Genomic DNA, 21,703 nt, shown 5'->3' with positions numbered 1-21,703 from the left:
TCCCCAAACCATTCACACCATCAAACTATCCTTAGACCTTGTGCTACAACGAAGAGGAAGAGAAGAGTGCCTAAACGTTCATACAATTCAAGTTTGAGTTGTTGGAATGTTTAGGTGTTTCTTTGATTTCAATGTTAATTTCAATACTCTTTGTTTTGTACATATGAGGAATGGAAGAGAAGAGTGCCTAAACGTTCATACAATTCAAGTTTGAGTTGTTGGAATGTTTAGGTGTTTCTTTGATTTCAAAGTTATGAGGAAATTCGAAATATATGTTTATGCTTGCATTTTGATTTGATTACTTCTAATTGCGTTTCATAAGTTGTGATTCAATTTGTTTAACCGTTTGATTGATAACTTATTTATGTATGTTTATTGAGAGTGCACGCTTAATTTTCATGCATGAATATGACGCTAGAATATAAGTGAGTTTCACCTAATAGTTACGAACTTATATTCACAAGTAGTGGAGGTTGCTTATAAACAATCGCGTTAAACGAATTCTTGGCATAAGTTTCATGCGTATTCCATAGTAACGAATGCCTCGTCAACACTTATAATTTTCATAGAGCGTAATGATTCTTGCTTGTATCTCTATTATGCAATCATGTAGGGGACTTGTGGGGAATGTTTTGAATTGTTGTATGCGCTAACCCATCCAATTCAATAACGTTAGGAAGATTTGAAGGTTAATTAGTGCATCACGGTTAACTTGGGGTGTTGAGAATTCATGGTTTTTTGAAATGCAATTGGAAATCATTTTATTATGCAAGTGTAACATGTGTGGAGAAGAACCTTCTAGCTAGCATTCATCCATTCATTTTCATCGCATTCATATTTACATTCTGTCTAGTTTATTAAACTTGTTTCGTTATTTCAATTTTCGTCAAATTAAAATCCCCCTTTACTTTATTGTCTAATTTAGTTAGAAAGTGTCTTAGTTTGTGTTTATAAGAGTTTTGAGTCATTTTGTTACACAAATTCGTCCAAATTTGTGTTTGTGCTCAAATCTGCCCAGAAAGTGGTTTTTAGGCAGATTTGAGTGTGTTTGTGTTGTTTTGAGTCTTTTGGTTTGTTTTAGTGTTTTAAAGTTTAGTTTTGCATTCTTTGAGTCTAGTATAGTGTTTTATATTGTTATTTTACGTTTGAATCAAGCCATAATCTTAAATTCGTCCAACATTGGGTTTAAGGTCAGAAACTGCCTAGTTAGTGTTTTTAGGCAGTTTTTAGTCTTTTGAACTTGTTTTGAGTCCTTTGAGTCTTTGTGAACGTTTTTAACTTTGTTTTTATGTTTTTGAGTCAAATCCAAGTGATTAACAATCCCTCCTAATCCCCGGTCCAGAACGATCCCTACTTATACTTATACTACAATTATCAAAAAGAGGGTTTAATTTGTGTGCGTATAAATCTCGCATCACCTATATATACTCATATTAACCCCTAGATCAGATCACCACCTCTCATACACATTCATTAATTCCAGAAATTCGTCCAACCCTCTCCACACCCTTGCCGCAGCCACCAAACACCTTTCTCCTTAGTTTTAAGCTTTGCCGCACCATCCCCTTCCCCTAAACACTACTACATCCCTCCATAACCATGCATCCATACACCTAAGGCCCTAAACCTGTCCCTAGACCCTTGCCGCACCAAGGAGGAGGAGAAGGAAGCTCGGGAGTTCATGCAATTCGAGTTCGCGTCGCTGGAATTTCTAGGTGTTTCTTTTCCTTTGATTTCAATGTTTAATTTCAATTCTCTTTGTTTTGTGCGTATGAGGAACTAAACCCCCCCTTGGCTAGGGGGGGGATTCGAAATACATGTTTATGCTTGCAATATGATTTGATTACTTCTAATTGCGTTTCATAAGTTGTGAATTACATTGATTTATGTGTGTTGGTTGAGAGTGCACGCTTAATTATCATGCATAAATTGGTTGCTAGGATATAAGGAAATTTCACCTAATCGTTATGGAATTATATTCACAAGTAGTAAAGGTTGATGATCTCAATCGCGTTAAGTAAATTCTTGGCATAAGTTTCATGCAATCATAGTAACAAGTGCTTCGTCAATGCTTATGGTTTTCATAGAACTTAATGATTCTTGCTTGTATCTCTATTATGCAATCATGTAGGGGACTTGTGGGGAATGTTTTGGGTTGTCGTATGCAATCATCCAATTCAATAACGTTAGGAAAATCTGAAGGTTAATTTAAGCGAACCTAATTAACTTGGGGCGTTGAGAATTCATGAGTTATTGAAAAGCAATTGGAAATCGTTTTATATGCAAGTATAACATGTGTGGAGATGAACCCCTTAGCTAGCTTCCCATCCATTCAATTCCATCAAATTCGTTTTTACAATCTGTTCTAATTTAAAAAGTTTGTTTTGTTTTTAAAGTCGTCCAAAACCAATCCCCCTTTACTTTGTTGAGTCATAGTAGTTAGAAATCACTTTAGTTTGTGTTTTTAAGTGTCTTAGGTCAAGTTAAAACCAATTTTCGTCCAAAGTTGTGTCTAGTGTTCAAAACTGCCCAGATTGTGTTTTTAAGGCAGTTTTGAGTGTTTTGGTGCTGTTTTGAGTCTTTTGGTTTGTTTTGGTGATTTAAAGTTTAGTTTTGCATTCCTTGAGTCTAGTATAGTGTTTTATATTGTGTTTTTACGTTTTTGAGTCAAATCCAAGTGATTAATAATCCCTCCTAATCCCCGGTCCAGAACGAACCCTACTTACATTCTTCACTACAATTGCTAAAAAGAGGGTTTAATTTGTGTGCGTATAAATCTCGCATCAAATTTTGGCGCCGTTGCCGGGGATTAGCAACTTTGCTAATCCCTTGGATTGTTTTATTTTCGTTTGTTTTATTTTATTCCAGATTCTTCATCTTGTTTTGTTTCTTGTTTAGGTACTGGTTTATGACTCGGAGTTCTCATCCGATTCGTGAACATATCTTGGACTTTGACGACGATTTCGAGCGAGAGTTGAGACGAAAGAGAAAGAACCCAGAACCTAGCGAATCAAGTGAAAGTTCCAAGTCCATTTCTGAATTTGAAGAAGAGGAACCCACGGCAAGAGTGGGTGAAGTAGACATGGCAGCGGACAACCGAACAATCAAGGAGCTTTCCTCTTCGGGATTGGCCAATGCCGCACCCTTGTGCATCCAATACCCAAGGGCAGCTCAAGACAAGACTGCCGAGTTCAAATTGAAGTCAAGCCTGTTACATCACATTCCAAAGTACCATGGGCTGTCCATGGAAGATCCAAACAAGCACTTGAAGGAGTTTGAAGTCGTTTGCTCAAGCATGACTCCGGTGAACGTGGATGAGAGCATCTTGAAGATGAAGGCCTTTCCCTTTTCTCTCCAAGAGAAAGCGAAAGATTGGTTGTACGAATTGGCTCCCGGAACTGTCACATCATGGGAGAGCATGAAACGAGCTTACTTGGAGAAGTTTTTCCCAACTTCTCGAGTCATCCTCCTACGAAAAAGGATAAGTGGAATTCAACAAGATGAGGGTGAATCCTTTCCTACTTATTATGAACGTTTTAAATCTCTTGTTGCTTCAAGTCCACAGCATCAAATGAAGGAGGAACTACTTCTACAATACTTTTACGAGGGACTTCTACCTATTGAACGTCACATGCTAGATGCCTCAGCGGGAGGAGCATTGGTGGACAAGACCCCTACGGCTGCAAAGATGTTGATTGCTAATCGAGCGTTGAACGCTCAACAATACGAAGGCGTTGGACAAAGGAGTACCCCACAGCAACACCAAGTCAATGAGGTAAGTGCCATAACCGAACTTAAAAATCAAATAGCTAACCTCACTATTTTGCTTTCTCAGGTGATAGACGGTCCAAAAGTCCAAACCGTAGCTTCTTGTGGTGTGTGCTCCATGCAAGGACATCCCACGGATAAGTGCCCACAATTGATCGAGAATGGAGGGTGGGAGACACTCAATGCCGTGGGATATGGGAATCAATACCAAAATCGTGGTGACCCCTTCTCCACTACCTACAATCCCGGTTGGTGTGATCATCCAAATTTCAAATGGCGGGATCCTCAACAACCCCAACAACAAGGAGGATTTAGGCAGCAACCACCGGGCTTTTATACAAAGCCATTCATCCCCAATCAAACTCAATCGCAATCTACCCCAACAAGCTCAGGTATGTCTTTGGATAATGATCAAGTTCTTAAGTTACTTACTACTTTGACGCAGGAAGTACAAACTCAAACTAAGGAGAGACAAATCCAAGACAAAAGGGTGGACAATCTGGAGAAACAATTGGGGCAAATTGCCGAGTTCATGGGACAATTTCGAGAGCAAGGTAGGTTGCCAAGTTCAACCGTGGTCAATCCGAAAGGTGGATTCGAAACTGCCAAGGCCATTACGTTGAGAAGTGGTAAAGAGCTTGGAAATCATCCAAAACCATCCAAACAAAGCCTTAATGAGGAGGAAAAGCTGCTGCAAGAAGAAGAACATGGAGCAAAGGCCACGGCAAGGGAAGCCAAAACCTTGCCGCAACTCTCTAGTACACCAAAACCATCCCAAACTACCAAGGTGAGTCCAAATTCGAATTTGTCTAGTTCTATTCCACTAAATGTGCCCTTTCCTAGCAGGTTTATGCAATCTAAGACAGAGGAGGATGAAAAAGACATCCTGGAGACGTTTAGGAAGGTGCATGTCAATATCCCGCTCCTTGATGCAATAAAGCAAATTCCGAAGTACGCTAAGTTTTTGAGGAAGATTTGTACAACAAGGACACGGATTCGGGAGAAGGAGGTGGTACATGTAAGTGAGAATGTCTCTGCAATGTTGCAAAGAAAGCTGCCACCTAAATGCAAAGATCCAGGTAGTTTCACTATCCCGTGTGTAATTGGTAATACAAGGTTCGAACATGCTATGCTAGATTTAGGTGCATCAATTAATGTCATGTCATACTCTGTTTATGTATCTATGAATCTAGGAGAGCTTAAAAATGATGGTGTTATTATTCAATTAGCCGATCGATCTAATTCATACCCGAGAGGAGTTTTGGAAGATGTTTTGGTGCAGGTAGACCACTTGATTTTTCCTGCAGATTTCTATGTGCTTGACATGGAGGATTCAACCCACTCTCCACCATCGCCACTCTTACTTGGACGACCTTTCATGAAAACAGCCCATACCAAGATTGACGTGGCCAAGGGAGCCTTAACTATGGAGTTTGGCGGTGATACGATTAACTTTAAAGTTTCTGAATACATTGAGAATCCTAATGATGTTCGTTCTTGTTTTGCCATTGGTACAATTAAAAATATAGGGCAGGAACGTTCAACACCAATCAAGAAGGATGCTTCTAGAACCACCATCGAGGAAGGAATTGAAGGAGAGCACAAGGAGCACGCCACTACCCTACAAACACCCAATCTGGCCATACCTAAGGATAAAATTTGCGAGATGGTGGCTGCCCTAGGGGCATTGCCACAACATCCTAGTAAGTCTCCAATCCCAATTCCAATTCCCATTTCAACTAATAGGTTGTTACCTTCTTTGGTGCAGGTTCCAAATCGATTTCAAGGTGGTGGGAGCGTCTACATGGACTATAGGAACCAAAATACCACCATTAGGGAGGATCACTATCCCCTCCATTTCATAGAGCCATATTACGAAAGTGTTGAAGGGCAAGTTGTGGAGGACACCCCACTCCATGCCGTGGGCTCCAAGAGAGGATAAGAAGAATGTTCGTCCGGCTGTATGACGTTAAAGCAAGCGCTACTTGGGAGGCAACCCATGCATTCAACAAAGGAAGACTGAGAAAGCACTCCAATTCCAGATTTGCGTTCCTAAACTCTTCTCTTTGTTGCTATTTCGTTTCTGCCATGTTAGGATGTTTAGTTGTTGTTTTGTTTGTTTGTTTGTTATTTGTGTGAGTCTATGCTTGAAACATTGACGACAATGTTTGATTTAAGTGTGGGGGGGTAACTGATAGGAGCATATTTAGGCGACTTACTTAGCTTGTTTTCGTGCATTTATATTGTTAATTCGTAGTTGTTTTTGGCGTTTAAGCCATTTTCGTGTGTTTTTAGGTTCATGTGGCTAAGGAAGCAAAAAGATGCATTTTTGAGCATTTTGGAGCAAAAATTGGACTTGGAAGGGATAACTTATACTTGGAGCAAAAGGAATGGACGAAATTGAAGAGTTGATGTCACAAGGATTCCTACTTGAAGTAGCCACACACCTTCCACATTTCAGCCACATGCACTTGTTCCTCCATCATTGCACCAACAACAACATTGCACATGCACTCCCTTTAATTAATTAACCCACATGCACCCTTTATTCTTTCATCATTCCAGCCACTCCACATCCCTCACCAAGAAATCATTCAACACATGCATCCATAATCATTTCTCCACACTGATAGGAGCATTTTTATGCGACTTAATTGGCTTGTTCTCATGCATTTATGTTGTTTTTCCTTAGTTAGTTTAGTGTTTAAAGTCATTTTCGTGCAATTTCAGGTTTTAGTGTCAAAGTATGCAAAAAGAAGCAATTTGGAGCATTCTAGAGCATTTTTGGGCCAAGATTGGATAGTGCAAGCATGGAGGCATGAGGATGGACGAATTTGAAGGCTTGAATTCAGTTAGGGAGCTGCAAGGGGGCCTAAAAACCTTATTTCTAGAAGGCTTTATCTATTCACACATGGTGCCTAATTTCTGTATTGGAAGAACAAGCCGTCCTAGCTTGTCTCCTAGCCGTCCTAGCTTGTCACTAGCCGTCCTAGCTTGTCTCCTAGCCGTCCTACCTTGTCTCCTAGCCGTCCTAGCTTGTCACAAGCCGTCCTACCTTGTCTCCTAGCCGTCCTATCTTGTCTCCTACCTTGTCCAAGCCGTCCTACCTTGTCCAAGCTACATACATATATCCTTTAAGTGTTTCATGTATAGAATTTCTGGTACAAAACCTTTTGGTTTCAACTAAGTTCTAAACCTTTCCTAGCCCTATAAATAAGGCTTTGCAGCAAGGCACTAGGAAAATCACTCATTTCACCCAATTTTCGTCCATTCATCTAGCCACACCACTCTACACATCCGAAAATCCTAAAAACACAATTCCAGCCAAACACTACACCTTGCCGTGCCTATCCTCCATCCAATTCCATAATCCCTGATCCTAAAACACATCCCAACCATCCCATCCACCTTTGTGCCGTAGCAAGGAGAAAGAAGGAAAGATTCTTGGATGCTCAAGCTTCGTCGTTGGTGCATTCTAGGTGTAATTCGTTTTATGATTTCAATGTTTAATTTATTTTCCTTTCATTTTGCTATGAACATGAGTGGCTAAACCCCTATTGGTTAGGGGTGATTTCGAAGCCATAACTATGTGTGCAAGTTGATTTGATAAATTCCAGTTTTGAGTTCTTGAATCGTGAATGCAATTGGCTTAACTGTGCGAGTAATAACGTATTTGTGTTTGTTAATTAGGGGTCGACACTTAATTGGCTTGCATGAATATGATGCTAGAATATAAGTTTGTTTCACATAATTGTCACACACTTATATTCACAAGTAGTGAAGGTTGCTAGATCGCGTTAAGTTCAATTCCTAGCATAAGTGTCATGTTGTCATCGTCACAAGTGCTTTGTCAATGCTTATAGTTTTCATTGAACGTAATGATCTTTGATTGTATCTTTATTATGATGTCATGTAAGGAACTTTTGAAGAATGCTTTGGGTTGTCGTATGATGTCATCCAATTCAATAACACAAGGAAAACTTGAGAATTAACTAGTGATGTCACGGTTAATTTGGGGCATTGTCATTCATAATTCTATGAAGGAATAACTGGAAATCGAGTCATTTGCATACTTGTCATGTGTGGAGAAAGAACCCCTAACTAGTTCATCATCCATTAAAAACCCCAAAAAAACGTTTCAAAATCAGTTTTACTTTGCAATCTGTTTTCTCAACTTTAATTTCGTCCAAATCAAATCCCCCTTTACTTTGAAGTCTCAATTTAGTTAGAAATTGTTTTGGTTCATGTTTTTAAGTGTTTTGAGTCAAGTTTTCAACCAATTTCGTCCAAATTAGTGTAGGTGCTCAAAACTGCCCAGAAAGTGGTTTTTAGGCAGTTTTGAGTCTTCTAGTTGCTGTTTTGAGTTTTTGTTTTGTTTTAGTGTTTTAACTTTGGTTTTTCATTCTTTGAGTCCAAATTAGTGTTTTTAACTTTGTTTTGGAGTTCTTAGGTCAGTTTTCAAGAGTTTAGCAATCCCTCCTAATCCCCGGTTTTGAACGATCCCTACTTACATACTTTGCTACAATTGTCAGAAGAGGGTTTAATTTGTGTGCTTAATATATTTCGCATCAAATTTTTGGCGCCGTTGCCGGGGATTAGCAACTTTGCTAATCCCTTGGTTCTTTTCTTTTTGGTTTAGTTGTTTTCGTTTTAGTTTCTAACTTAGTGTTGTTTTCTTTGTTTGTTGTTACTTTTGATATTTGATTTAGTTCTGTTTCTTTGATTTTAGGTACTAGAGAAGTAAGATATGGATTTTGCTAGCATTCAAGCTCAATTGGCAAATCTTACTGCTCAATTGTCGCCGTATGCCGAAAGGACCACAATGCAGAGTGTCCCTACATTTGGTGCTTCATATAGGCAAGGATTTCAAGCCAATCAATGTCCACAAAGAGATTGGAGGGATCATTCAAACTCTATGTGGTGGGAAGCTCAACAAGTTCAACGTGAAGCATATTGGCAGCCATATGAGGAGTTCTATTCAAGACCTATGCAGCCACCACAACTTCATATGCAATATGCTCAATTAAATTCAAGTTCGTCAATAGATTATAATCAAATTCTTAATGAATTAAATTCTTTGGTGCAGGGGTCACAAAATCAAGCCAAGGAGGCTCAACAAGAAGTATATTGGCAACCATATGAGGAGTTCTATACAACACCTATGCAGCCACCACAACCTCCCCCACAACAATTCCAATCAAGTTCAAGTATGTCCATGGATAATGATAAAAATTTTCAATTACTAACCTCTTTGACGCAGGATGAACAAAATCAAGACAAGAAGTTGGGTAAATTGGAGGAGCAAATTGGGCAGATTATGGAGTTCATGAAACAAATTCAAGAGCAAAGTGAACTCTCCAACTCAACTATTGAAAACTTGAAGGAAGATTTTGAAATCCATAATGCTATCACTTTGGGAAGTGCTATGGAGGTTGGAGCTGACCTAAAAATGCCCAAACATAGCCTAGAAGTGGATGAGGAGCTGCTAATTGAGGAGGAGGAAGAAGACATGCACACGGCAAGGGTAGAACAACCCTTGTCGCAGCCCCCTAAAACCTCTAAACCACCCACCACAAGTAAGGACGTCCCAATTCCATGTTATTCTGATGTTATTCCACCCAATGTCCCTTTTCCTAGCAGGTTTTTGATTCCCAACCAAGAAGAGAGTAAAAAGGACATCGTGGAAGCCTTCCCAAAGGTGCAAAATGCTATTCCAATTTTTGGTGCAACACAACAAGTTTTAGATGGTGTTGAATTCTTCAAAGGACTTTGTACACCAAGAAGAATGATTCAAGAGAAGGTAGTGGCTGGAGAAGATGTAGAAGGCATCAAAGAGGACATATTTGAAACCACAAAACCCAAAGAAGTTGAATTTGATGACATTGGACAAGTCATAACCATCACATGCAATCTGGCCAAGTCCAATATCCCTGAAACTTTCAAAGGAGTGGTGTTTGTCATTGAGTTCTTGTCGGACAAAACAAGTAAGTCATCTTCTCCAAATTCCATTACATTTTATACTAACTTGCTGATTTTGATGAATCAGGCACCTACACTAGAATTCAAACCAATGCCGGTTCACTTCAAGTATCACCTTCCATTCAAGGATCAATTCCATGCCGTGGGACCTAGGGAAGTTTGAATGGAAGCATCGTCCGGCTGCAAGACGTTAAAGCAAGCGCTTCGTGGGAGGCAACCCAAGCATTCAAATAAGGAAATCTAGGAATTGCTCTAACAACCAGATTTGAGTTTCTAAACCCTTCTCTTTGCTGCACTTATTTTTACCATCTTTGCCATGTTTAGTTCATTGTTATTTGATTGTTTTCTGTGAGTTTATGCTTGAAACATTGAGGACAATGTTTGATTTAAGTGTGGGGGGGGGGGGGTAACTAAGTGTTTTTGATGCAAATTCATGGGATTTTATCACCCTTAACTTAGAGACTTGTTCCTTGCTGTTTTTAAGTGTTTTTAAGCAGTTTTGGTGTATTTTAGTGTGTTTTGAAGTAAAAATCCTAAAATCACATAAAAATTTGAAAAATGGCTTTGAAAAACCCAAAAAGAGTCGTTTTTGTGTGTTTGTTTGTGTTTTAGGTACCTTCCAACACAATGTTGAGGATTTGGTTTGTAATTTCATGGCTGTTAAAGAGAGTTATTAAAATGGATGAAAATTTGATTTACTCTTTGTTTATGCTTGGTTATGGTTATAACTTATGAATTCACATGTAATCAAAAGAAAAATTAGTTTTTGTAACATGCTTGAAGGAAGAAACTCAAACTAACGCTACAACCCTGAGAGACTTGAGCTTATAATGTTCTTTGGAGAGTTAATAATTTGTGCATTTGTTGTCTTCTAAAGTCGTTGCATGATCTCATTATTCTTTGCTTGGTTACTACTTAGAAGGCGTTTCATCATTTAGTTCCAAATACTAGAACTCATGCCCATTTCATTCAAAGCATAAAATTGATTAGCATAACACATAACAAGATGAAGTTGTTAGTGAACCAAGAGCCAAATAGCCGTACCCCACGTTCATTTGTTTTGTAGGTTTAAGCCCCGTTGAGCCTTGTTTAGCCTATGTTCTTTGTTAACCCACGTTATCCTTACCTAGCCTAGAATAGGACCATCCATGCCTTTGTTCTTAAAGCATAGTGAACATGACTTAGAATGAATTCCTTTTGATTATTCTTGTGCAGAAAAACAAGTGTGGGGGAAGGGATTTATGTGTGGGAATTTGTGCCAAAAACAGGAATTGGGCACGAGAAAAGAGAAAAGAATGAAAAAGAGGTCAAAATAAGTGAGAAAGAACTCACAAGTGTTGGTTGTTGAAGAAAGAGTCCAAAGAGTTAAATTAGACCCTAAGTATTATGTATTTCATCCCCTTGTGTGTCTAAGTGATTTTCTGCACGCAAAAGTGAATTCTAAGTGTCAAGTTCATTACTTGTTTGCTATCGCTTTAAGAACTTTTGTTTATCCTTAACCTTTCTTTGTTAGCCAATACCCCTTAGCCCCGTTACAATCCTTAACTTCTATCTTGAGTGTTATGTATTTCAATATGTGGAGTTTGGGATTGGTTTGAGCATATGGTGTCCCTGGTTCTCGCATCTAAGTAGTAGCATTCCATTCATGAGATCATATCTATAAATGCTTAATTATTCCAGAAAAATGCTTCTTTTGTTATAACATGTGTGAGTGTTCGTTTTCATGTTTACATCAATCTTCTCACTTATAACTAGTATAGGGTGTGTAGTTAGAAAATCTGAGTGAAAATAGAGTGCAAATCTATTAAGGATTGAGGGAATTCTCTAAGGAATGTTACTACATTCAAAACATTGTTTTAATTGGTTAATTGTGAACTAGTAAGTAGTGACTATGATTAAGCATGTGCTTAAGTGTTAAATTGACTCAAATCTGTGGGAATGATAATCTTTAACATGTCATGTGCATTGAAAATCCCTGAGGCAAACGTTGGAAGGTTTAGATATTGTTTGTTTGTTTTGTCTTGTTTTATTTCTTTGTTTTGCTTGAGGACTAGCAAAAGCTAAGTGTGGGGGAATTTGATAGGAGCATTTTTATGCGACTTAATTGGCTTGTTCTCATGCATTTATGTTGTTTTTCCTTAGTTAGTTTAGTGTTTAAAGTCATTTTCGTGCAATTTCAGGTTTTAGTGTCAAAGTATGCAAAAAGAAGCAATTTGGAGCATTCTAGAGCATTTTTGGGCCAAGATTGGATAGTGCAAGCATGGAGGCATGAGGATGGACGAATTTGAAGGCTTGAATTCAGTTAGGGAGCTGCAAGGGGGCCTAAAAACCTTATTTCTAGAAGGCTTTATCTATTCACACATGGTGCCTAATTTCTGTATTGGAAGAACAAGCCGTCCTAACTTGTCTCCTAGCCGTCCTAGCTTGTCACTAGCCGTCCTAGCTTGTCTCCTAGCCGTCCTAGCTTGTCACTAGCCGTCCTAGCTTGTCTCCTAGCCATCCTAGCTTGTCTCCTAGCCGTCCTACCTTGTCTCCTACCTTGTCCAAGCCGTCCTACCTTGTCACAAGCCGTCCTACCTTGTCTCCTAGCCGTCCTATCTTGTCTCCTACCTTGTCCAAGCCGTCCTACCTTGTCCAAGCTACATACATATATCCTTTAAGTGTTTCATGTATAGAATTTCTGGTACAAAACCTTTTGGTTTCAACTAAGTTCTAAACCTTTCCTAGCCCTATAAATAAGGCTTTGCAGCAAGGCACTAGGAAAATCACTCATTTCACCCAATTTTCGTCCATTCATCTAGCCACACCACTCTACACATCCGAAAATCCTAAAAACACAATTCCAGCCAAACACTACACCTTGCCGTGCCTATCCTCCATCCAATTCCATAATCCCTGATCCTAAAACACATCCCAACCATCCCATCCACCTTTGTGCCGTAGCAAGGAGAAAGAAGGAAAGACTCTTGGATGCTCAAGCTTCGTCGTTGGTGCATTCTAGGTGTAATTCGTTTTATGATTTCAATGTTTAATTTATTTTCCTTTCATTTTGCTATGAACATGAGTGGCTAAACCCCTATTGGTTAGGGGTGATTTCGAAGCCATAACTATGTGTGCAAGTTGATTTGATAAATTCCAGTTTTGAGTTCTTGAATCGTGAATGCAATTGGCTTAACTGTGCGAGTAATAACGTATTTGTGTTTGTTAATTAGGGGTCGACACTTAATTGGCTTGCATGAATATGATGCTAGAATATAAGTTTGTTTCACATAATTGTCACACACTTATATTCACAAGTAGTGAAGGTTGCTAGATCGCGTTAAGTTCAATTCCTAGCATAAGTGTCATGTTGTCATCGTCACAAGTGCTTTGTCAATGCTTATAGTTTTCATTGAACGTAATGATCTTTGATTGTATCTTTATTATGATGTCATGTAAGGAACTTTTGAAGAATGCTTTGGGTTGTCGTATGATGTCATCCAATTTAATAACACAAGGAAAACTTGAGAATTAACTAGTGATGTCACGGTTAATTTGGGGCATTGTCATTCATAATTCTATGAAGGAATAACTGGAAATCGAGTCATTTGCATACTTGTCATGTGTGGAGAAAGAATCCCTAACTAGTTCATCATCCATTAAAAACCCCAAAAAAACGTTTCAAAATCAGTTTTACTTTGCAATCTGTGTTCTCAACTTTAATTTCGTCCAAATCAAATCCCCCTTTACTTTGAAGTCTCAATTTAGTTAGAAATTGTTTTGGTTCATGTTTTTAAGTGTTTTGAGTCAAGTTTTCAACCAATTTCGTCCAAATTAGTGTAGGTGCTCAAAACTGCCCAGAAAGTGGTTTTTAGGCAGTTTTGAGTCTTCTAGTTGCTGTTTTGAGTTTTTGTTTTGTTTTAGTGTTTTAACTTTGGTTTTTCATTCTTTGAGTCCAAATTAGTGTTTTTAACTTTGTTTTGGAGTTCTTAGGTCTGTTTTCAAGAGTTTAGCAATCCCTCCTAATCCCCGGTTTTGAACGATCCCTACTTACATACTTTGCTACAATTGTCAGAAGAGGGTTTAATTTGTGTGCTTAATATATTTCGCATCACACACCAAAACCGTGCACATGCATTCCCCTTGTGCAATTCCATCATTCCACACCTCCATGGCAGCCACCAACCAACCTAGCTGTCATGTTTCCCCTTTAATCATTCAAACATTCACCCACATGCACCCTAGATTCTAATCAGCCATTCACATTTAATCATTCATTCCCATCAGATTTCTAGCATATTCACATGCATTCATCCTAGCTGTCATGTTTCCCCTTTCATCATTCCCTCACATTCTTTAAATCAGCCAACACATGCATCCACCTTTCTCCCATTAGATTTCCAACATTGCACATGCATTTCCACCCTTTAATCACATGCATAAATCAGCCACATGCATCTCCCATCACCATTCCAGATTTCCACCAAGTTCCTAGCTGTCATGTTCCCCCCATTTCACCTATAAATAAACCTTCATTGCAGCCACAAAGGGGGGGATCCATTCACCACAGAAATAAGGCCTTTGTGCCAGAAATTCATCCATTCCATAAACACTTCCATTCCATTGTACATACCACCAACACTTCCCCCTTTGTGCCGTGAGTTTCCCTTACAATCCAAACACCATCCTTCCATTTTCACCACTCCCCAAACCATTCACACCATCAAACTATCCTTAGACCTTGTGCTACAACGAAGAGGAAGAGAAGAGTGCCTAAACGTTCATACAATTCAAGTTTGAGTTGTTGGAATGTTTAGGTGTTTCTTTGATTTCAATGTTAATTTCAATACTCTTTGTTTTGTACGTGTGAGGAATGGAAGAGAAGAGTGCCTAAACGTTCATACAATTCAAGTTTGAGTTGTTGGAATGTTTAGGTGTTTCTTTTGTTGATGTATATTTCCTTCCTAATGCTAGAATATATTTAGTATAATGGCACAAGCAAGGGTGTCGAATCCACAGGGACTAATTGGACCTATGTAATTACTTGTTTTGCAAGAACTCTATGAAATGAATCAAACTAATCAAATGAAGCAGATTTGTTGTTGTTACTTGAAAGCATAAAGAAATGAAGTAAACATAAGTAAATGAATCAATAACTAACACAATGAGATGGTTCCAAAGGAAATGAAACTAGGGATTCGGTTTCACCATTGCTCAACTAAGTCCATGTTTGTTAAGCTAGTTTGTACTCATTCATCTACCTATTTCTTGAGTTTGTTTCACTTGGACATGATCAACCATATGATGTGTGGATTTGATCAAATGTCTATAATCATGAACCTAATTGTGATGTGCAACTTTGGTTCATAATCAAGAGTATGTAATGCATAAGAAACTTTCATAAAACCAAAGGGAATAACTCGGCAGGATGTTTGCTAAACATTCCCTTCATTCATTCACATATCTACCAAGATTATGCATGATGTGTGTTTTAATCTTGGCTACACAACTTTGTGATTAATTCAAATGGTGATCAAACATTAAAATCAACTCACAACGTCACAAATAAATCAGAGAATGAAACAAGAAATAGATGGACAAACTGAGCATTCTAACTTAATTACATGGCAAACTTTGCAAGGTTACATCGAATCCCTAGAGGAGGATTAGTTACACTTCATGTTTACAAAGATTTGACATAAAAATAAATAACATGAGTGAACATGGAATTAAGAAGAATAAACCCTTGAAGCAAAACTGATTTTGAAGTCCTTGAGGAGTGGCCTTCGGGGTTGGTTCTTCAAATGTGGTGCGGATGAAGGTAGAATGGCTTGGTTGAATGGTTTCTGCCCTTGGGACAGAAAATGGACAGAGAATGGAGTGAAATGGGAGAGGTTATGGGTGTGTAATGGACTGGTTGAAGAAGAAAACTTGCGGAACCCTTTGTTGTGTCAAGTGAGCCTTGTTTTATAGAAAAAAATGTGTCTTACACAATCAGATTGGATCTTTTAAATGTTTAACTCAGATGGCAGTGCATAAGTGATGGAATGGCATCAAATGAGCTGGACTTGAATGGGTTTCTGAGGTGTTGTTCTCACGGCATGGACAAGGTCAGCAAAGATGTGGTTTGTTTAATCAAAATGCATGTGCCCTTGCTGCAACAAGTGAGTGGAATCTGCCAAAAGTGAATTGTTTGTACAAATTCTGGAAAGGTGAAATAGGCACACGGCATGGATAAAGGGATGAGTTGGATTTCTGAAATGATGGTTGCAAGGAGTGGTTTGTTTAATCGCAATGCATGTGAATTTCTGCAAAGATGAAGTGGAGAAAGATAATGGAGTGTAAGGTCAGATTGTGAGTCATGCATGTGAGGGATGTTTTGGGTGTTAAAACATGGAATCTGCACGGAATGGAATGATTGTGTTTGTTGGTGTCAAAATGGCTGAAATGAATTAAGTGATGGAAATGGGTGTTTTCAGCGCAAAAGGGAGGTGGACAAGTAGTGGAATGCACAATCTGACTTGGTGCTAGAAGTGCATAAAGTGATGGGATGATATGGGAACACACGACCAAGGTTGAGACATGCATGTGAATGCATGTTTTGATGTTGGAACCACATAGCTGACTTCAATGATTTTGCCTTGTTTAGAATCACCCAATATGGCCGAATTGCATTTCTTAACACTTCACATCTTTTCTGGAATGTTTTTACTTCATGTGCCTTCCCAGTGATCCAAATTCACACTTGGCTGCACACTAACACCAAATAATGTAAAATGCAACTAGTTTAATCCAAAACAATCACAAAGACGCCAAATAAGGAAGATAAAAATGCATGCAGAATGTGACTTATCAAATACCCCCAAACCTGGTTTTTGCTAGTCCTCGAGCAAACTTAAAACTAAAACACACAAAACACAAACATCTAACTAAACCACTTTCGCTGGCTAAATGATTGCACTGAGCATGTGCAACAAGCCTTTGAACCCCTAGGTGTCCCTAGATGGAGGAGTTGTGTCTCCTGAGGGTTTACAGTGATGACACCCACAAACATCTACAAACGCTGCAAACAATTTGGCTAAAACATGCTTTAAACAAACTAATAAGAACCAATGAAGATTTTGTCATTCATTCAACTCAAAAGATTGCCACTTCAAAGAATCGTATCAATTGTAACGTATAAAGATATTTCTCCATGTCTTACAACTTCAAGGTCACCATACCCAAATGCTTCAGATAGAATTCGCCTCAACTCTACTCCTCACAGATTTCACTCAAATTTTTCACTCAGATCCTAAGGTTTAATCTCTCCATGATGCGAGATTTTACTTAACACTCAAATTAAACCCTCGTTTGACAATTGTAGTAGAATGGATAAGTGAGGGATCGTTCTAGACCGGGGATTAGGAGGGCTTGCTAAAACCTTCTAAATTGACTTAAAAACATAAAAACTAAATTAAAATACTCTTAACAAGACTACTATGACTCAGAAAGGCTTTGAAAAACTCAAATTGTCTAAAACAATCAAATTGACTCAAATAGAAGCTAGAACTTGATTTAGACGAATTTGCAATTGTTTATGACTCCAAAAGCTTAAAGATACAAAAATAAAACAAATACGAATGATTAAGACTTAACAAAATAGGGGGGGGGGGAATTGTGGTTGGACGATATTAAATTAAAAAGACAGAATATAATTAAAGGCAAAATGTAAATATGAATGTGATAAAAATATGGATGATGGAATAGCCAAGGGGTTCTTCTCCACACATGTTACACTTGCAAAACAAAATTGATTCTCAGTTGGTCTTTCGATAAGTTGTGAAACTCAATGCTCCAAGTTAATTAGATCCGCTTAGATTAACTTTCAGATTTCCCTAAATTCGTTGGATTGAATGGAATACGCATTACAACCAAATTATTCTTAATCAAAGTCCCTAACTATGGAATACGCATGATAGAGACATTCAACAAAGATCATTAAGTTCAACGGAAATCATAAACATCGACGAGGCATTCGTTACTATGGAATACGCATGAAACTTATGCCAAGAATTCGTTTAACGCGATTGTTTATAAGCAACCTCCACTACTTGTGAATATAAGTTCATAGCGATTAGGTGAAATTCACTTATATTCTAGCGTCATAATTATGCATGAAAATTAAGCTTGCAATCTCAATGAACATACATAAATAAGTTATCAATCAAACAGTTAAACGAATTGAATCCACAACTTATGAAATTCCAACCAAACGTAATCAATTCAAATTGCAAATATAAACATAGTTTCGAATCACCCCCTAGCTAAAGGGGGTTTAGTTCCTCATAACTTTGAAATCAAAGAAACACCTAAACATTCCAACAACTCAAACGTGAATTGTATGAACGTTTAGGCACTCTTCTCTTCCCTTCTCATACGTACAAAACAAAGAGAATTAAATTTAAACTTTGAAATCAAAGAAACACCTAAACATTCCAACAACTCAAACTTGAATTGTATGAACGTTTAAGCACTCTTTTCTTCCTCGTTGTTGTAGCACAAGGTCTAAGGTGAGCTTAAGGGCTTTAGGTGTATGTGGAATGGAGTAGGGAGTGGTTGGAGATGGAAGAATGAAGAGAAAATATGCAGAAAATGAAGTGGGACTCACGGCAATGGAATGGGTTTGTTGCTTGGTGTTTGTAACTGAAAATGTGTATGGAAGAGTAAGTGAATTTTGAGGAGTGTTGGATGCTTATTTATAGGTGAAATGGGGGAACAAAAGAGGGAATATTGCAGCTAGGAGGGGATGAATGATTATGGGTGCATGTGTTTGGAATAATGAAGGGGGAATGTATGTAATAAAACAACTAGGAAAAGTTATGGAAAGCTGGAAATGGGAGTGGGAACTCACGGCAAAGTGTTTTGTGGATGGTTCTTTGTGGTTGTGATGCATGTGATTGCATGTGTTGATTGCTAAGGTGTGTGATGATGAGTGTAAGTGGAATAAAGAATGAATGAAGGCATGTGAATTAGGTGGGAAAGAGGTGGAAATGGAATGTTATGCAATGATAATGTCTTGTAAAGATACTAATAAATAATGCATGTAGGGTTAGGAAATAAAATCATAACTTAAAGGGGGATGATTAAAGGGTGTTGAAAGGTTTTGCATGGCTTTGAAGTGATTGTGGATTGGGCTAGAGTTTAAGTACATGAAATGGACCCAAATTGCTCCCCCTTGCATGGCAAGGAATGGTGTTTGTGTTAAGCCCAAGGCAAGGTGAATGTAATTGGGTTAGGGCCATTGTTTTGTGTCTTCAAGTGCATACAAGGCCTTCAAATTCGTCCATCCTCTTGGCTCCATGGATAAGCTATCCAATCCATGCCCAAAAATGCTCCAAATGGCCTCAAAATGCACTTTCTTGCTCCCTAGGCCCTTAGAACCTAAAAACACACAAAAGAAGCATAAAGGACTAAAATAACGAGAGAAACATAACGTAAATGCACGAGAACAAGCCATTTAAGTCGCATGAATATGCTCCTATCAAATACCCCCACACTTAGCTTTTGCTAGTCCTCGAGCAAAACAGAATAAAAACAAATAAACAAAACGACACTAAACACGTAAAACACAACCTAAACCTTCCAACAACCGTCTTAGGGATTTCCAATGCACATGACAAGTTAAAAATCATCATTCTCACAGATTTTAGTCATCTTCACACTTAAGTACATTCTTAATCATAGTCACCATATACTAGTTCACAATTAAGCATTTAAAACCATGTTTTGAATGTAGTAACATGCCTTAGAGAATTTGCTCAATTCCTTACAAGATATGAACTCGATTCTCACTCAGATTTTCTGACTACACACCCTAAACTAGTTATATGTGAGAAGATTGATGTAAACATAAAAACGAACACTCACATATATGTATTTCAAAGGAAGCAATTTCTGGAGTTAATAAGCATGTTTAGATATGATCTCATGAATGGAATGCTACTACTTAGATGCGAGAACCAGTGACACCATAAGCTCATACCAAGTTCAAACTCCACAAATTGAAATACACAACACTCAAGATAGAAGTCAAGGGTTGTAACGGGGCTTGGGGTATGTGGATAACAAAGAAGGGATATGGAAAACAAAGGTTCTTAAAGAAATAGTGAGCAAGCATTTGAATCAACTTAGAATTCACTTTTGAATGAAAACTCAACTTTTGAACAAAAAGGGAGAATTTAGACAATTTACGCCCAGAATTGGTGTTTTGGAACCTTTCTTCAATCACTTATTCTTTCATTTTTTTTTTTCTTTTTCTTTTTCTTCTTTTTTTTTTTTTTTTTTTTTTTTTTTTTCTCTTTTCTTTTCTTTTGAATCTCAAAACATCAACACTTAAACATTCTCTCCCCCACACTTATTTTCTTTCATAATGTAACTCAAAAGGAATTCAATTAAGTCATGCTCACTATCTTTTAAGAACAAGGGTAAGGACGGTCATATTCTAGGTTAGGTGAAGATAAAGTGGGTTAACAAAGAACATGGGTTAACATGGCTCAACGGGGGTAAAACTTACAACATATACGAAATATGGGAAGCGAGGCTATTTGGCTATGGTGGCAACTACACAACTTCATCTTGAATATGTGTTATGCAAATCAATAACATGCTTTGAATGAAATGGGCATGAGTTCTAGCATTTGGAACTATATGATGAAACGCCTTCTAAGTAGTAACCAAGCAAAGAATAATGAGATCATGCAACGACTTTAGAAAACAAGAAATCACAGATTATACTCTCCAAAGAACGTTATAGGCTCAAGTCTCTCAGGGTTGTAGCATTTGTTTGAGTTCCTTCCTTCAGGCATGTTACAAAAACTAAATTTTCTTTTATGATTGCATGTGAAGTCATACATTATAACCATAACCAAGCATATACCAAGAGTAAATCAAACTTTTCTCTATGTTAATAACTCTTTTTAACAGTCATGTAATTACAAACCAAATCCTTATTATTGTGTTGGAAGGTATCCTAAGACACAAACACACACACAAAAACAACTTTAAAACAACTCTTTTTGGGTTTTTCAAAACAATTTTTCAAATTTTTATGGGATTTTCAAATTTTTAAGACAAAACACACTAAAACAGTTTTAAAACAGTGAGAAACAACATGTGAAGTGATAGGTGAATAAATCGCACGAATTTGCATCAAATATACTTAGTTACCCCCCCACACTTAAATCAAACATTGTCTTCAATGTTTTAAGCATAGATTCACACAAAACATAAGTAAATACACAAAAAGCACTTAAACATACTAAACATGGCATAATGTAATTAACAAAGAGAAGAGTTTAGAGACGCAAATCTGGTTATAGAGTGTAAATTCCATCTTCTCCTTGGTAATTGCATTGAGGCTTTTGATCTTTGTGATTCCACAGGCTTACTCTTGAACTGGTTTCTGCCCATCGTTGATTTTCCTTTGTGCTACTTCTTGAACTGGGCAGCAGGATGGTTCTTTTGGTCTCCCCCGAAGGTCTGAGCTTATCCCTTTTATCTGTTTCTTTGTTCAATCTTTCCAATTCGTATTGAAAAGGGTTGGAGGATAACTCAGCCTATGTTTGTCTCCACATGCTTCAATGTATCATTTGCACTTGCCTTACTCGCTCCCCTTTGCAGAAGTGGTCCCTTCTCCGGAAGTGTATCAACCGTTGAAGATGACTAATCGAGAGCAACGCTAGGTAAGCAATCAGGAATAGATTCCAGGCAGTTGGCTCCAGAACGGAAGACTGACTCCAAGTGCCGGCTGATTGCTTGTTTTACTTTGCCATGCGAGTAAGAATAAGGACAAAGAAAAAGACAGGGAAAGAGCATGATATGAGATACTTTTGCTTTTGACCTTGATGATATGAGATACCTTTGCTTTTGAAGAAGCGGTGAATGAATCAGCACATGTATTTGTTGTGCTGTTTCCTCCTGGGTCATATGTACTCCA

The 21,703-nt window shown here is 38.1% G+C and overlaps 2 protein-coding genes across 2 annotated transcripts in view; one reads left to right on the top strand and one right to left on the bottom strand.

Moving 5' to 3' along the window:
- Nucleotides 1-2,908: 2,908 nt before the first annotated feature.
- Nucleotides 2,909-5,710, top strand: LOC148693524 (uncharacterized). Its single transcript, XM_088678038.1, has one exon. It carries the CDS (start codon nt 2,909-2,911, stop codon nt 5,708-5,710), a length of 2,802 nt encoding a protein of 933 aa, XP_088534164.1.
- Nucleotides 5,711-16,780: 11,070 nt separating this feature from the next.
- The window catches only part of LOC148693523 (uncharacterized), a 74,878-nt gene continuing 69,955 nt past the window's right edge, over nt 16,781-21,703 (bottom strand). Inside the window, exon 6 of the mRNA XM_088678037.1 lies at nt 16,781-16,804. Within this exon, the coding sequence (XP_088534163.1) occupies nt 16,781-16,804 (24 nt within the window). The remainder of the gene's footprint in view (nt 16,805-21,703) is intronic.

Source organism: Pyrus communis, chromosome 10 (assembly GCF_041283825.1).
Source record: "Pyrus communis isolate YQ-2024b chromosome 10, ASM4128382v1, whole genome shotgun sequence".
NCBI classification, from domain to species: domain Eukaryota; kingdom Viridiplantae; phylum Streptophyta; class Magnoliopsida; order Rosales; family Rosaceae; genus Pyrus; species Pyrus communis.
This window is presented reverse-complemented; position numbering and strand designations above follow the sequence as displayed.

Bases quoted from the DNA above. Each gene is read 5' to 3' on its own strand.
- LOC148693524 (XM_088678038.1), top strand. From the start codon at position 2,909: ATGACTCGGAGTTCTCATCCGATTCGTGAACATATCTTGGACTTTGAC.